Genomic DNA, 14,386 nt, shown 5'->3' on the forward strand with positions numbered 1-14,386 from the left:
ATATATATGGACAGATATGATTCACGCACAGATATAGTATTATAGATTTGAAAAGGACCTCTGAATAAAGAAAATGATATGTTGCATGTTCCTGAGTAGGCAAACCAGACAATTTCTACATCAACACTGACAAAGAAACAACAAGATACAATACTGTTTACCCACAAGCATAAAGAAATTACATATATTAGAAACCAACCCTTTCTCATTACTTTATTTTTCAGATCACCAAACTAGGCCACAGCAATGCGTGGCAGGGGACGGCTAGATACATATAAATGAAAGCTGTATCATGGCAGAATAACACAGTGCCTGTAAATACCCTTCTTGGAAAATGTGGATTTTCTATTTTTATTGTACTCTGACAGAGTGACTAGTGAGATGAAAACCTTACATCAACTGACCTAAAGCAATATCACCATAAGATGAATCATGCCACGTGAATTACCTAAATTCATATCTTAATAATGTCACATCTTTGCTTATTCACAGAAATTTTAAAATACCTTGGAAAAGGTTTCACAAAACAAACCACTAATCCAATATTGGATCAAAATTGTTTTTTGGGGTTTTTTTTTTGAGAATATTATATCCTTTAGCTTTAATCCTGTTAGCTAGTGTAAATTATTCTGGCATATTCCACAGGGCTAAAGTGGCTGTAGGAATGTGGTGCCACAAGAGCAAGGTTGGCATTGGAAGTCATCTCTATGAATATGGCAGGAAAGCCTTTTCTCACAATAAAGACAGCTTTCTTATCCATCACACTACTGTTGCAAAGCAATGTTCCAAAAACAGTGTAAGTGACCAAGAGCATTTCACTATTAACCTTCATAGTGATGAATATTATGGGATCGACCACTTGATGCACTTCTTTAAGAGAAATTTCTTTTTTCTAAAGCAGTGGTCAGCAAAGTGCAGTCTGCTGGTCATATGCAGCCTTCCAGAGCACTTTTGTGGCATGGGCCTAAAATTCTCCAAACTTACTTCTAGGTGATGTCGAGGGCATTTCCATCATGTCTGGGGGCCCTTTGAATCCATTTTTGGAGCATTGGAGGTTATTCCAGGGCCCCTTGGACCAACTTAGGTCCATAGAGGCCCTGGAAAAAAATAAAAGGAACGAAGATGTTATTTCTGTACAATTTCTGTTACAATAATGCCTCCCTTAAGCATAAAATGAGCCAGGAAGACCAAAAACATGGTGAAAATTCCCCCAATGCCACCCTACAGGGGATTCCCCTGCCTCCCAAAAATGCTTCCTAATATTTAATTTTTTTGGGTGAAAATAGTATGTGCAGGAAATTCACTCTCCAAGGGCTCCTGAAGGACAGCCTTCAAAAACTGTCAATTTTACGGTGGAGAAAATGGAATGGCAGTTTCCTGAAGTGGGATTTTTTTATTGTTTTCTAGTTATGCTATCTTTCATTAGAAAACTTTCTGCACAAAACTACATCGGAGACCCATTTGGGGAAGTGTTAACCCATAAACAAACAAACAAATAAATAAGCGAAAATGTATGTATCAACACTTACTTGATATGCTCGGATCAGTGACTGGACAGCTAGATGATCTTCAACCAGTTTTTCAGCTTTACCTGGAGACTTAGTAAGCCCATGGCTTTGGATAAGTGAAGTTTTACTTTCTGAAAAGTCTGGCAAAGGTGTTTGATAGGCTTGTCCAGGAAGAGCTCCAGAAGTAGCATTTCGGAAAAATAAATCCCAAGACTAGATTTCATGGCAGCAAATGTACAGAAAGGAAAGAAGTGAGGGAGAGTCCAATAAGAATTTTAAATAAACACAGTATTAAGTTACACATTCAATCCCTTATCCTTTATTCCTAATTCTTCCTATTCATATCACTGAAGGTATCACTCCTAGGTCACACAGATAACATGTTTTGTTAAGTTAAGGTTAGGATCAAAAGCTGGAACTATAATTTCAGTGGGAACTAATTGCATCTAGCAGTGAAATCATACGCCCATTTATTCACATGCAAATCTTTCTCTGCTTAACAGGCTTTATTCTTTATCAGTGAGGCTATACTCTATGTACAGGCCAATGGTAATATAGTATCAATAAGAAAAAGGGCTATACTCAGTATAATTTGTGCAGTCTGAATACTCTCACTGAATCGGTCCTCTGTGGTACAATACCTAATATGGTGGGACAGGACAAAGAGTCTCCCGTGTAGGCTCCCTGGAGCCCTGTAAATTTGTTTTTGAGAGCTGCACTGCAACATTTGTTGAGGATTTCAAGGGGGAAAATGTTACAAGGAGGTTCCATGCTGCAGTCCACAGTTAAATGAAAGTCCCAGATCTCGAAACACTGATTACTAAACCATCATTATAATGAAAAAAAATTGACAAAAAACCAATACTATCAAAATGTTCCACAACACTATTAAGGTTATATTTGCTGTGATCCGTAATGTTGATGGAATCTATTCAGTTTTATTACTCTACATGTATACATGTTAAATAGGTGACCAACACACTGTAAAGTGAGCAATTAGCTAAAGCATGTGTTGGGAGAATCATTCATTCATTTTAAATAGAAATATTGGCCTTTAAGTGGAATATTAATATGCATGTGATTTTTTTAAAAAACCTGCAAAACAGCAATATAGATCTTTTTAAAAAAATCTAATGATAAGAATGAAACATATTAATGCAATGGTGCGCATATATATATATATATATATATTCAGATTTTTTTTACTACCAAATGCACTGCTATCAATGTCTCCACTCAAAAGCTGTTTAAATGTGTATTATTTTTGTCACAATATACAATAACAACCAAAACACTGTTATCTTAAGTTCCAGTTCCAGCCGATTATCATGCTTAGATAGTATATTTAAAAAAAAGAAAAAAGGAAAAATAACCTTTTCCAAGAACACAAAATGAAGGGGAAAGTGGTTGGATACAAGACAACATGACAACAGTTACGTACTGGATAGGTAACCCAGCAAGGCTTTTTTCCAATCAATCTTTGATAGCAATAAAAGAGCCTTGTCAAATCTCCTCCCTATGATCTATAGCTCTGACACCACTGTAAGAGCAAAAATAATGACACTTTTCTCACAGCTTGTGTCATTACATTCCAACAGCTGTTTCAGATGCTACTTTGCACTAGTGGAGCAAAGCATTATCAAGAAAAAGTAAGAGAAGCAAAGAGGACTTTCAAAAGATGAACTAAGAGAAAGATAGTTCCTAGGCAATTACGAACCAATCCTACATCTATTTACAAAGATTTTCTTCTCCTTGGGATTTACTTCCTAGCAGACTGCTTGAAACTGTAATTTTCTTATGATATAAAGACAGAATATTCAAAGGATACTACAACACATTTCCAAATACTGTTAGTGTGGAATAATCCCTGCTTCAAAACAAAGCTGGACTGAATCAGGCTGTAGTTATGTCTGACATTCTGTTCCAGAGAACTCACACTAATTGATCATTTTACCTATCCAAAGCTCCTCTCTAAGCCATCTAGATCAGTGACCCCCAATCTTTATTCCTCCAGATGTTTTGGACTTCAGCTCCCACAATTCCTAACAGATGGTAAACTGGCTGGGAATCCTGGGAGTTGAAGTCCAAAACACCTGGAGGGGCAAAGGTTGGGTACTACCCCCTGCATGCCTGACTAGTGTCCTTCTGACCTAAACACTCAGGCCCCTTCTAGACTGTCATATAAAATCCAGATTATCTGAACTGGATTATATGGCAATGTAGACTCATATAATCCAGTTGAAAACAGATAATATGGATTATCTGCTTTAATAATCTAGATTATATGGCAGTGTAGAAGTTACCGCAGTTGCTAAAGCAGCAGCCAATGATATAAGGGGAGGGAGGACATGAGGGAAAATGAGCATAATTATATGAGTTCACAAATGAACAGAGTAAGGACCACAGCTACAGGTAAGCTATCAGGACTTCTTCATGGTCTCTGTGGCCTCTTCTTCACTTGGACAAGAGATTGCTTGCCAGCAAGTTCATGGATCAGACAAATGGTTGCTGCAAAACATCTGATTCAAGACAGTAGAGTGTTGGACAGTGAAGAAAGCTCTCCAGACATGGGATTGTGCATGAATACAGGAAACACAATGTCCTGATTCAGGTGAAAAACCAATACTATTTCTAATAACCATTATGTCCTTATGAAGACTCAGCTAAGAATGATCTACCCACAAGGAAAAGAGCTCACCTGCTCTTCTAGCCAAAGTGATTGCTACCAAAGAATAAAAGTTTTCTAGTTAAGCTACCTCAGATCACAAGAGGCCATGGGCTCAAAAGGCTTTCTAAAAAGCTGTGAGAAAACCAGCTTCAGCTCCACTGTGTAGTAGGTCAAGTCACAAGTGGGTATGGCTTTTATATCCCATCAGGAACCTTTTGACCCAAAGGTCTGAGAAGCAGGAAGATTTGCCAAAATGCTGGAAATTGCAAGAAATTACTGACAAGGCTAAGAAGGGGGTTAAAAAAAATGAGATTCTCCATTCTATTAACTCTACTCAAGAATGCTGAATCTATTACCTGTGACAACTTTGAGATTTAACAATAAATACAGAGTTTATGTATTCCTGTATCTCCATGCATACACAACATTACCTTATGCACACTTTTGGGGTTTTCAAGCCATGCATAATACATTTCTTCAACATAACTTGAATTAGTTCCACTCAAGAAAGGTTCTGACACTCCAGTTGAAGCATAATTCCGACTCTGCAGAAATACTCTTCTGTTTACATTTTTCTCCATCAATGAACAAATGCCACGATATTTCAGGGTAGCAGCAATCAGTCGTAAGTGGCTCATACTTTCTTCTTTTGTAGATCTTTCTGTGGAAACAAAATATTTGAAAAGAATTAGGAAAAGCATCCATTTCATAGGTCTTTTTAACGTAACATACATCAAAACACAACATATTTTTCTGATGGCAAAAGCCAGTCCCTTACTAGTGAGATTTACTAATTCTAAGAAGAGTTATTAATACAAAGCTTCCTAAAGGTCAGGAAGTTAATTATCAGTATTTGTATGAATGTTTCAAGACAACAGTGCTGTCATTGCTCTCTTTTAATCTCTAGTGTATTTCCAAATTTCCAATAAATGTTACAGCAATACAATCTTATATCACACAACATTACATAAAATCTGAAGAGTTTATTGTATCACAGTGCTAGCCACCAGAAGACTTTCACAATTACAGATTAGATTTTTTTTTAAAAACCGTCATATTATGACTGGTTTTACAGGTAGACTGCATATCACATTTATGTCATTTTCATACCTGTGGCATGATTTTTTTAAAAAATGCACTCATATATCAAAACAACACAGCAAAAACAAGAAGGCGATCACAAGAATGCTAAAGAAATTGTCTCATTTTTATTCATACTTCATAGCATTTTGAATATTCATTCTGAGCATCAAGATGTCAGGATCTGAAACAGCTATATAGCAATAATGGGAAGATTTTTGCCATTTTTTACCCATGTACAAATATTTCACCCAATGGCATACACCAAGGCAGTAGTTACATATAATTTGCTTTGTCACAGGCTGTCAATATATTAATTAACAAAAGATAGCTGTATTATGATAGCAATGCTCTAAGTTTTTTTAAAGTGCTTCTCCTAATAGCATTCAGCTAAACTATACAATATTTTTGCTTGTAGGCTTCTCAAAATATTTGGCTGGTCACTGTAGGAACAGAATGACTGCTCAATTGGGTATTTAATTGTACATAGAAAGGCTGCTGTGTTAGTAAAAATTGCAATGAAATCATTAAAATAAATTCAGACAATTCTTATGGCTGCAGGTTTTATTCTCATACTTCAAAGCAATAACAAGTCTCAGGTCTGCACCTCTTCTCTCAGTAGCCTCTATCCTTTTCCCCTAAGTCTCCTTAGTTTCCACTTACACTTCCTTCAAGTTTTTGTTTCCTCCTATACTATCTATTACACCAGTCTTTTTGGCTGCTGAGATACTATTCAATTTCCATTTTTAAGGGAAAAAACCCAAAAATAATCTTAGCAACTAGGATCGCTGCAAAAAATGATCTCCAGAACAACGGAGCAGCCGTAAATAGTCTGCAGCTCCTCCCCTATCATGTAATTGGGACCAGTGGAGCCAACTGTCCCCACCAAATCTGGTTCCTTTATGGGGACCTTCAAATCCCTCCTCACCCCCCAGGTTTTGCTTGCCAGCTGTGGGCGGACTAACTGCCATCCTGAAAATAAGATAGAATTGAACACATACAGTATTTTAGCTTTGAAAAATAGTTGGTTTTACATAATAATTGAAAAAGTATAACCTTGCTTAGAAAGTGAACTAATATTACAACTGACAACATTACATCATGGCTGCATCTGGTGGAAAGGAGCAGCATCAGGCATAAAATATTCATATATGAAAAGTGTTATTTTTATTCAATGTGGTTTATGTAAATTGTGTCGAAAGAAAATTACATTGCAATGGACCAAGGAAATGGAAACTGTCCCATCTCTTCCACTTTCACTTCATTTCATAAGTGTGTGCCTTCCAAAGGGTAAGTGAACCCTCCAGCACAGCACACAGAACTGCTGAAGGAACTGCACAAAATCAGTCAGAAACCTCCAGTGAATCAACACCCTACTACTTGCCTCTGTCCAATTTACAGCTGGTCCAATCTGCTGTACCCCATCCTGTAATGTTCAAAATAGGTCCCTCACTCTCCAGAATCCTATTTTCGGAAATGCATGGCACTGAAAAAGGACATAGGAAAGTGCCTTTTATGCAGCCTCCCATGTCTTCTCCATTAGTTAGCATTCAAACCATCTGTCTGGGGTTATTTTAGAAAAAGTTTTATTTACATACGTTTAGATATCTGTGGCCTATTTTTCACTTGAGAAGTAAATATCTGTATTTGTTTTGTTTTATTTTGGGTAGTTTTCATAAATAATTATGAATATAAACTGTATTTTTTTAAAAAAAGTTAAAACCTCAATTACTATTTCATTGTAAATTAGCAGCATTTTCAGTATAGGTAATACAAAAAAAATATTTTTCTCCTAGTTATCAGTCAGCTTTCTAAAATCTCTTAGAAATGTAAAGTAGGGTCAGTGCCCCATTTAAGCAATAATCCATTCACAAGATCGATAACCCACAAGGTCAAAACATTGTTCACTCCTGTTACCATAACATTTCATATTCAATACATTAACAAATTTATATGAATGAATAACTCTTCTATTAATGGAGACATGAAGAATAACAGCTAACTATATCAGAGTGTGAATGACTCATATTCATTTATGTTACACCTTCATTTTGCTCAGAAAATCTCTTCTCTCCTAACAATTTCCTTGTGTATACAACACAAGCTTACACACACAACAAAGGTACTCAAGAACCTAAGGGGACATACTTGTCTAAAAAAAAGAATCCCAATTTCGTATAGCTTTGGTCTGACATTACTCAAGACAATGCGGCAGAACAAGAAAGTTGTTTCCAAACATTAAAAGTCCTGCAGCAAAATTTAAGTAGGGGCAAGAAACAACTGCAGAGTGTTAAACTTGCTGAACAACTTACATGTATTTCTAATGCTGTACTCTTCAGTACTGTAATAATCCTAGTCAAAAGAGACTTGATGCTTACATCTCACCTCTTGTTTTTAGTGAGCTCTGCTCAAGGAGAACACATCCCTTCAGATACAAAGATACAATCTTTGGAATGATTTAATTCTTTTTGAATTCAGATGGAACAAAGCAGCTGTATAAGTCAATAAATTCCTTGAAACTAAAATCCTAAATATATCAGGCTGACAGTTAATGCCATAGGAAAACTTTAGAAAATCTACTTTGATTGTTTTCAGAAAGTAACCTAACAAGTTTTTCTAAAGTTGAACTGAAATTAATACTTTCTCATTGTGTGCTAACTTTTGGTATGAAAAAAATTCCACATGGAATTATCCACTACTACCTGCTTCACTTTCACCATGGCATTACCTTGCCATACAGCAGGACTGAGAGTTCGCATGAGGAAAGAGTCTATGCTGATGGCAACAATGCAGCTAGTGCAGCCTCCCATGTCAGACAGGCTTTTGCTGATTAAGGAGTCAGATTAAGAGTGTCAAATACTTAGCGTGCAGTGGGATGACACTGGTCGAGGATCTCTCAGAAACAACAGTGGCACTATAGCTAATGCCTGCTACCACCACAGAAAAGGAGGCATGGAAAATCCACTTTGAATGTCTTTTTACCATGAAATCCCATGGTGAAGCAATCCAGAATTTGAACAAGCATTATGATATGTTAACCATGCTGGGTTACCAATATCATTCTTTTATGAGCCAGAGATTAAAGAGATTAAATAATATATGCATATATAGAACATATATGTTTGTTTCCTTATATTGAATTTTGTGTATTTTGTAACCTAACTCAAGGCCCAAAAAGGGGAAGGCTAGATATCACTAGATATCCAAAAATAAAGGGATGAGAAATATTTGTGAGAAACTAACTGTACGCTAGCAATCCACTGATACAAAATCTGTGTTTACATAAATTTAATTCTGCATGAAAATGAGTATTTAAACCACTTACCAAAAATAAGATTGATAGCAATGGGGACTAGTCCTCTTAAGACTCAATAACTAGTTTAAAAATCAGGAAGCAGGGAATAAAAAGGGAATATTTTCCACAACGGACTGATTTCTCGATAAATATATTGACAGTGGTGCCACTGAAGCACCATAAATGATTTGAACTGAGTAAAGCTGGAAAGGATACACATTTTAATATGTGTATTTATAGAATTTTTACAATGTTTGTAAAAATGTTTGCAAAAGCCACAAGGAGAGCCGGGTAAGAAATAACATTATTATTATTATTATTATATCCCCAAATTATTCGGGGTAATGAAGACTCAAGCAGATTGCTAATTGCCCCAAAGGCAGCTCTTAGTTAAGCAATAAAATGACAAATAAGTTTAAGGGTCCTAATCTGGGTTCGGAGGCGTGTCAACTAGTTCTGGATGGGGGTTGCATTCCTCCTTTCAAGGTAAACAAAAGAGCAAGAGAACCTATACAATGAGAGGATCTGGTCTGGCTATGGTTTTTCAGAAATGAGATACTGGGGTTGTAGTAAAGTTCAGTTAGAACTTCCATGCCTGTATGGTTCTGATGAAAAAGCTGAATTTCATGCTCGGAAATATATGAGGAAATACTGCATCGTGAAACCATATAAAACTTCAGGCATGAAAATATTGTCTGCCTGTTTTCAAAAGTTATTTGCAATAGTGTAACACAACATTATTCACTGCAGGGTCTCACATTTATTTATACTATGTTTTAAGAACAAAGGCTATGCCTTCAGGCTGAGAAAGGTGGCATAGAAATGAAGTAAATAAATAAATAAATGTCATGTAACTAAAGAAAAGTGTTTCTGAAAACAGTTTCTGAAAACAGTGGATGAAAAATTATACAATAAACATATATGAAATCATATTATGGCGCATAATTCCAAAGCAGACCTGGCACGCACACAAACACACACATATATAGCAATATTTTAGAATGTTTATAAATATACCGGCGCACCATAAAACATGCAAATATTATGTATGAAATCCAGGCATATCTTTAAAATAAAAGCAAATACAAACACAAATAGTACTATAAAAGTAATCTAATAAATGTGCCTCCTTTCTACTATATACAACCATATCTTGGCCCATTATATACCCCTGCCTCATCTATTTATTATTCTATTTATTTATATCCAGCTTTTTCTCTCTACAAGATCTCTTTTCAGTATGTATTGGTGGGTCTAGGGGTCCTTCCACACAGCCATATAACACAGAATATTAAGTCAGATAATCGGCAATATATGCTTTGAACTGGGTTATCTAAAGCCCCTTCCACACAGCTGAATAAAATCCCACAATATCTGCTTTGAATTGGGATATATGGCAGTGTGGACACAGATAAACCAGTTTAAAGCAGATATTGTGGATTTTTCCACCCTGGTATTCTGGCTGTGTGGAAAGGGCCTTAGTCCACACTGTCATATATTCCAGTTCAAAGTGGATTTTATACAGCTGAATGAAATGGGCTTGGGAAGTTCAGATAGGGCAATTGGGTGGGGCCTGTATCACTCAATCAGATACACACAGCCCAACCAGATTAAATTAATACAGAATTTATGGATCTTGCAAAGCAGAGTTGACACCATCCATTCAGTTTACATGCCAGGCTAGGCAACATCCACTGAGGCCCATCACCATTAACATTCCCTCCTTGTTCCCAATTATATATTCAGCAGTTGCTGGTATTTATAGTTCACCCATAATAAAAGAGCATTCTGAACTCCACCAACGATGGAATTGAACCAAACTTGGCACACAGGACTCCCCTGACCAACAGAAAACACTAGAAGGGTTTGGTGGGCATTGACCTTGAGTTTTGGAGTTGTAGTTCACCTACATCTAGATAGCACTGTGGACTCAAACAATGATGGATCTGGACCAAACTTGGCACGAATACTCAATATGCCCAAATGTAAACACTGGTGGAGTTCGGAGGAAATAGAGCTTGACATTTGGGATTTATGGTTACTGGGATTTATAGTTCCCCTACAATCAAGGAGCATTCTGAACCCTACCAATGACAGAATTGGGGCAAACTTCCCACACAGAACCCTCATGATCAACAGAAAATACTGTGTTTCCTGGTGGTCTTTGGTGACCCTTCTGACCCCCCTCTGGTGACCCCACCGGGGATCTTGACTTCCCAGGTTGAGAAATGCTGCCTTAAGGCCATAAAGTCCAACTCCCTTCACCAGAGCAAAAAAACATAATCAAAGCCGTCCTGACAAAGGGCCATCTAGCCATTCACACACACACATATATGTATATGACAGATGCAGTTTCAAAGATTTGAAAGGGACAATGATATGTGGCATGTTCCAGAGTAGGCAAACCAGACAATCTCCACATCAATACTGGCAAAGAAACAGCAAGAAATACTGTTTACCCACAAGCAGAAAGATATTACATATATTAGAAACCAACACTTTCTCATTACTTTATTTTCCAGATCACCAGCCTGGGCCACAGCAACGCGTGGCAGGGGACCGCTAGTATTTGTTAAAATTGTTCTTCATTTTAATTATTGTATTGTTTTTAAGTGTTTTTTGCACTGCAAATACAATATGTGCAGCGTGCATAGGAATTCATTCATATATTTTTTTTCAAATTATAATGCGGCCCTCCAACAGTTTAATGGATTGTGACCTGGCCCTCTGTTTAAAAAATTTGAGGACCCCTGTCCTAGAAGATCAAGGCAGAAAATCCCACAATGTCTGCTTTAAACTGGATTATCTTAGTCCACACTGCCATAGAATCATAGAATCAAAGAGTTGCAAGAGACCTCATGGGCCATCCAGTCCAACCCCTTGCCAAGAAGCAAGAATATTGCATTCAAATCACCCCTGACAGATGGCCATCCAGCCTCTCTTTAAAAGCTTCCAAAGAAGGAGCCTCCACCACACTCCGGGGCAGAGAGTTCCACTGCTGAACGGCTCTCACAGTCAGGAAGTTCTTCCTCATGTTCAGATGGAATCTCCTCTCCTGTAGTTTGAAGCCATTGTTCCGCGTCCTAGTCTCCAGGGAAGCAGAAAACAAGCTTGCTCCCTCCTCCCTGTGACTTCCTCTCATATTTATACATGGCTATCATATCTCCTCTCAGCCATATATTCCAGTTCACAGCAGATCATGGGGGATTTGATACAGCTGTGTGGAAGAGGCCTCAGCCTGCAACTGGAAACGAGGCCTTTTCTTTCCTAAAGCTCCCTGACCTTGGGAGAAAGGAACCTCCAAGGTACTGACCTATGACGTCGACACCTCAAGGTCAAAATACTCCTTTTGTGATTTCATATTATTATTATTTTGTGGGTTGGGAGAAGGGAGAACATTCCTCCTCACTAAGCCCCTCCTGCCAGCCGTCCCCTCTCTCTAATTGTCGCCCCTCACACACGGCCAGGCCTTTCTCCCCACACGACCTCCATTGTCACCACCTTCAACGGTTAGGAGAACGGGAGGGGAGGGGGGAGCGTTGCTATAGAAACTCGCGCTCTCTCGCTGTTCCCAACCGCGCCCTCCCGCCCCCCGGGAGTCAAAGCAGCTCTAGACAGACCTTGGTCCTAGGCGTTTTAGAGTGGTCTCGCGCGCTGGCGGGGGAGGGAGGGTGGCGCGAGGAAGGAGCGAGATACCTGTTAGGTCACGTGAGGCGCTCGAGAGAGACACAGAAAGAGAGAGATGCTTAGCTGAGAAGAAAGGCGGCGCCAGGAGAAAGACGGCTCCGCCCCCTTTTGGTCTGCTGAGGTAATGCCCAAGGGGCGGGGCCAGGACCGCTGTCCGCGCGCCGGGAGGTGCTGGATTGGAGCTCGCGCTCCCTGGCTCGCGCTGTCTTGGCATTCTCATTGGTCTGTTTCTTTTCGCGCTTTGCCAGAACGGGGATAGTTCCCCAGTCATGTTGGTCGCGCGCCCATGCTTGGAAAAGCCTCAGCCACTTTGGCGCCTTCTCTGTCAGCCCCAGACGAACAGCAACAACAGAATCAAAACCAGCTCAATTTAAAACAGTGTATTCCATCAGACTGGAAAAAATCAACTTATATCCCCATACAAAAAAAGGGAAATGCGAAAGACTGTTCAGACTTCCGTACAGTGGCCCTTATTTCTCATGCCAGTAAGGTAATGCTCAAGATCCTGCAAGGAAGACTCCAGCAATACATGGAGCGAGAGTTGCCAGATGTTCAAGCTGGGTTTAGAAAAGGCAGAGGAACGAGAGACCAGATTGCCAATATCCGCTGGATAATGGAGAAAGGCAGGGAGTTTCAGGAAAACATCTATTTCTGCTTCATTGACTACTCTAAAGCCTTTGACTGTGTGGATCATAATAAATTGTGGCAAGTTCTTGGTGGGATGGGCATCCCAAGCCACCTTGTCTCTCTCCTGAGGAATCTGTACAAGGACCAAGTAGCAACAGTCAGAACTGACCACAGATCAACAGAATGGTTCAAGATTGGGAAAGGCATACGGCAAGGCTGCATACTCTCACCCAACCTTTTTAACTTGTATGCAGAACACATCATGCGATGTGCAGGGCTGGATGAATGCAAATCTGGGGTGAAAATTGCTGGAAGAAACATTAACAACCTCAGATATGCAGATGACACCACTCTGATGGCCGAAAGTGAGGAGGAGCTGAGGAGCCTTCTACTCAAGGTGAAAGAAGAAAGCGCAAAAGCTGGGTTGCAGCTAAACATAAAAAAACCCAAGATTATGGCAACAAGAATGATTGACAACTGGAAAATAGAGGGAGAAAATGTGGAGGCCGTGACAGACTTTATATTTCTAGGCGCAAAGATTACTGCAGATGCAGATTGTGGCCAGGAAATCAGAAGACGCTTACTTCTTGGGAGGAGAGCAATGTCCAGTCTCGATAAAATAGTAAAGAGTAGAAACATCAACTGGCAACAAAGATCCGCCTACTCAAAGCCATGGTATTCCCTGTAGTAACCTACAGATGTGAGAGCTGGACCTTAGGGAAGGCTGAGCAAAGGAAGATCGATGCTTTTGAACTGTGGTGTTGGAGGAAAGTTCTGAGAGTGCCTTGGACTGCGAGAAGATCCAACCAGTCCATCCTCCAGGAAATAAAGCCCGACTGCTCACTGGAGGGAAGGATACTAGAGACAAAGTTGAAGTACTTTAGCCACATCATGAGGAGACAGCAAAGCCTAGAGAAGACAATTACGCTGGGGAAAGTGGAAGATAAAAAGAAGAGGGGCGACAAAGGGCAAGATGGATGGATAGCATCCTTGAAGTGACTGGACTGACCTTGAAGGAGCTGGGGGTGGTGCCAACCAACAGGTAGCTCTGGCGTGGGCTGGTCCATGAGGTCACGAAGAGTTGGAGACGACTGAACAAATGAACAACAACAACATTGGTATTACCAGAGGCGGCCCTAGGTAATTTTCAACGGTAAGGAAACAGTATTTTGGCGCCCCCCCCCAACCAATAATTGATATATATGGGTTGTTGTAGGTTTTTCCGGGCTATATGGCCATGTTCTGGAGGCAATTTTTCTCCTGACGTTTCGCCTGCATAATTGATATATATTTTCTGTTCGTCGTGGGAGTTCTGTGTGCCATATTTGGTTCAATTCCATCATTCGTGGAGTTCAGAATGCTCTTTGATTGTAGGTGAACTATACATCTTAGTAACTACAACTCGCATATGTCAAGGTCTATTTCCCCCCAAGAGCGCCTCAAGAGCCCCCCTAGGCAAAATCAACTATACTGCAAATGCTTACTTTGCGTAATGGGTTAAGCCACCCCTGGGTATTACAT

The 14,386-nt window shown here is 39.3% G+C and overlaps 1 protein-coding gene across 3 annotated transcripts in view; it reads right to left on the reverse strand.

The window, feature by feature from the left end:
* Positions 1-14,386, reverse strand: part of OGDHL (oxoglutarate dehydrogenase L) — a 117,553-nt gene that overhangs the window by 58,771 nt on the left and 44,396 nt on the right. The window contains exons 2-4 of one of the 3 annotated variants that reach the window (XM_067465630.1): positions 12,248-12,281; positions 4,608-4,837; positions 1,530-1,721 (exon numbers count right to left, since the gene is read on the reverse strand). In XM_067465630.1, the coding sequence (XP_067321731.1) occupies positions 1,530-1,721; positions 4,608-4,814 (399 nt within the window). In that variant the 5' untranslated portion in view covers positions 4,815-4,837; positions 12,248-12,281. Of the gene's footprint in view, positions 1-1,529; positions 1,722-4,607; positions 4,838-12,171; positions 12,355-14,386 lie in introns of those variants that run through there. The other 2 variants (XM_060768997.2, XM_060768998.2) reach the window with 2 other exon arrangements.

This window comes from Anolis sagrei, chromosome 3 (assembly GCF_037176765.1).
Source record: "Anolis sagrei isolate rAnoSag1 chromosome 3, rAnoSag1.mat, whole genome shotgun sequence".
NCBI classification, from domain to species: Eukaryota; Metazoa; Chordata; class Lepidosauria; order Squamata; family Dactyloidae; genus Anolis; species Anolis sagrei.